This window comes from Buceros rhinoceros, unplaced genomic scaffold (genome assembly GCF_000710305.1).
Source record: "Buceros rhinoceros silvestris isolate BGI_N320 unplaced genomic scaffold, ASM71030v1 scaffold12366, whole genome shotgun sequence".
In the NCBI taxonomy this organism is placed as follows: domain Eukaryota; kingdom Metazoa; phylum Chordata; class Aves; order Bucerotiformes; family Bucerotidae; genus Buceros; species Buceros rhinoceros.
The window spans coordinates 27073-28737 of record NW_010418128.1 but is presented as its reverse complement, the minus strand read 5'-3'; the positions used below and the strand labels follow the sequence as shown (position 1 = coordinate 28737).

General features: G+C 57.8%; 1 protein-coding gene across 1 annotated transcript in view; it reads right to left on the bottom strand.

Moving 5' to 3' along the window:
- The window catches only part of ATP8B1 (ATPase, aminophospholipid transporter, class I, type 8B, member 1), an 18419-nt gene that overhangs the window by 1111 nt on the left and 15643 nt on the right, over window positions 1-1665 (bottom strand). The window contains exons 23-25 of the mRNA XM_010138417.1: window positions 1137-1220; window positions 541-786; window positions 166-304 (exon numbers count right to left, since the gene is read on the bottom strand). Coding sequence (XP_010136719.1) covers window positions 166-304; window positions 541-786; window positions 1137-1220 — 469 coding nt within the window. The remainder of the gene's footprint in view (window positions 1-165; window positions 305-540; window positions 787-1136; window positions 1221-1665) is intronic.

Sequence of the window (1665 nt, the reverse complement as noted above, 5' to 3'; positions counted from 1 at the left end):
GGAAAACAGAGAAGCACAGCTTTCCTCAGAAGGTTCCCAGCTGGCCGCTCCTCGGAAGGGCGGCAGCACTTAGCAGCATCCCTTCCACAGACATCAGGTCACGGCACTGCACTTTGCCAGTTCTGCGTGAGACGGGAACGCGAGCGGCGAGGCACAGGGACTGACCTGTGAACTGGAAGCCGGAAGGAAAGAGGACGTGGATTCCAGCACTGTGGAAGTCAAACGTGATACCGAAGTAGAGTGCAATACTCCCAAACACGGAGAACGCATTCACAAAAGTCCAGTAAGACGTATCCAAGCCAATCTGGAAGCAAATAAGATGCCAAACGAGTTTATTAATTCAAAGTAACGCCGGCTGACAGCGCTCGGGTCGAGTCGCTTCTCATCCAGGCACCCGTCAGTCAGCGAGACCAGCCGAGCGGAGAGCAGGCACAAAGGGGGAGCGTCCTGCCGACTGTTACGGTTTTAGCAGAGACCTTTAGCAACGAGCCCAGAAAGTGTTCTGGGAGCAGCGGAGATCGGGGAGCTCAGCTTACTTGCCTGAAAATTGACGACAAATATAAGCGAAGATGCTGCTGTGACCGCGAACGACTGGTAATCCGACGGCGCTTCTCCGTCCTGCCCCATGGTTTTGAGGTAAGCGCCGTACGGGATGAAGAAGATGATCAGTGACGTTACAGCTCCATGAAGCAAACTCAGGAAGAATTTCTTGTAGTTAAAAAGCGAATCTTTCTGCCCCAAAACATACAGCCGAGGGAACCGAAGACTCAGTTTGTCGCTCACATCCTTAATAAAGGGGGAAAAGAAAAAAAGTTGCAGCAACCTCTTGTTCTCGGTGAGCTTTGAAGAGCCACAAGTGCATCTGCACCGTGTCCCCACGGAACGGCAGATCCTCTTCCTTCCCGGACAGCAGCAGAGCAGGCACCGGGAAATGCTTCAACACCCGCTGTCAGCACACGAGCCCTCTGACCCCGGCAACCATTTCAGTCACCCTCTGCTCTTGCCTGTTACCTCACACGCTGGGAAGAGGAACACGTGTTTAAAAACCAACCCGCCCCCCCAAGAGCCTTCTCCACAAATCGACGCAACCGCTGCCAGGGGCATTCAGGTGCTCGTTAGTTAACCAGTTCTGTTACCTGGTCAAGGAGGCCGACCAGCAGGACCGGGAGGCTGGAGTACAGCACGTTGTACAGCGTGATGAACCAGTCTTCGTAGGTCGTCTGCAAGAAGGGGAGGGGTTTCAGCAGTCGGCGATGTCTTTGCGGTCACTCCTCCTCCTCCTTCCAGTTCCAGAGAACATTCACGCGTGCTCCGCTAGAGCGTTAAACGACCTGTCTCAGCGCGCACCCAACGGCGAGCGGCGCCCCGGCGAGGAGCTCGGCTGGAACGGGTTGTCGCCTGCGCTAGGCGGCCCCACCCCTCCCGAAGCACCGGCGCTGGGCCACCCCCGGTGCTGGGCCACCCCTGGTGCTGACCAGCTGGCACTCAGTGTCCCTCCGGTTCACAGCCGCACTCGTGACTGTGGTGAGCTCAGGGAAACCCGGCTGCTTTCACGGCCTCTCTCTGCTCTGCCCTAGGCGCCGCGGCTTCCACCGCAGCCGCCGGCAGGCACCGTGGCCCTGACTCTCCACGCTGGGCCCTGCCGCGGCATCTGGCAGCCCTTTG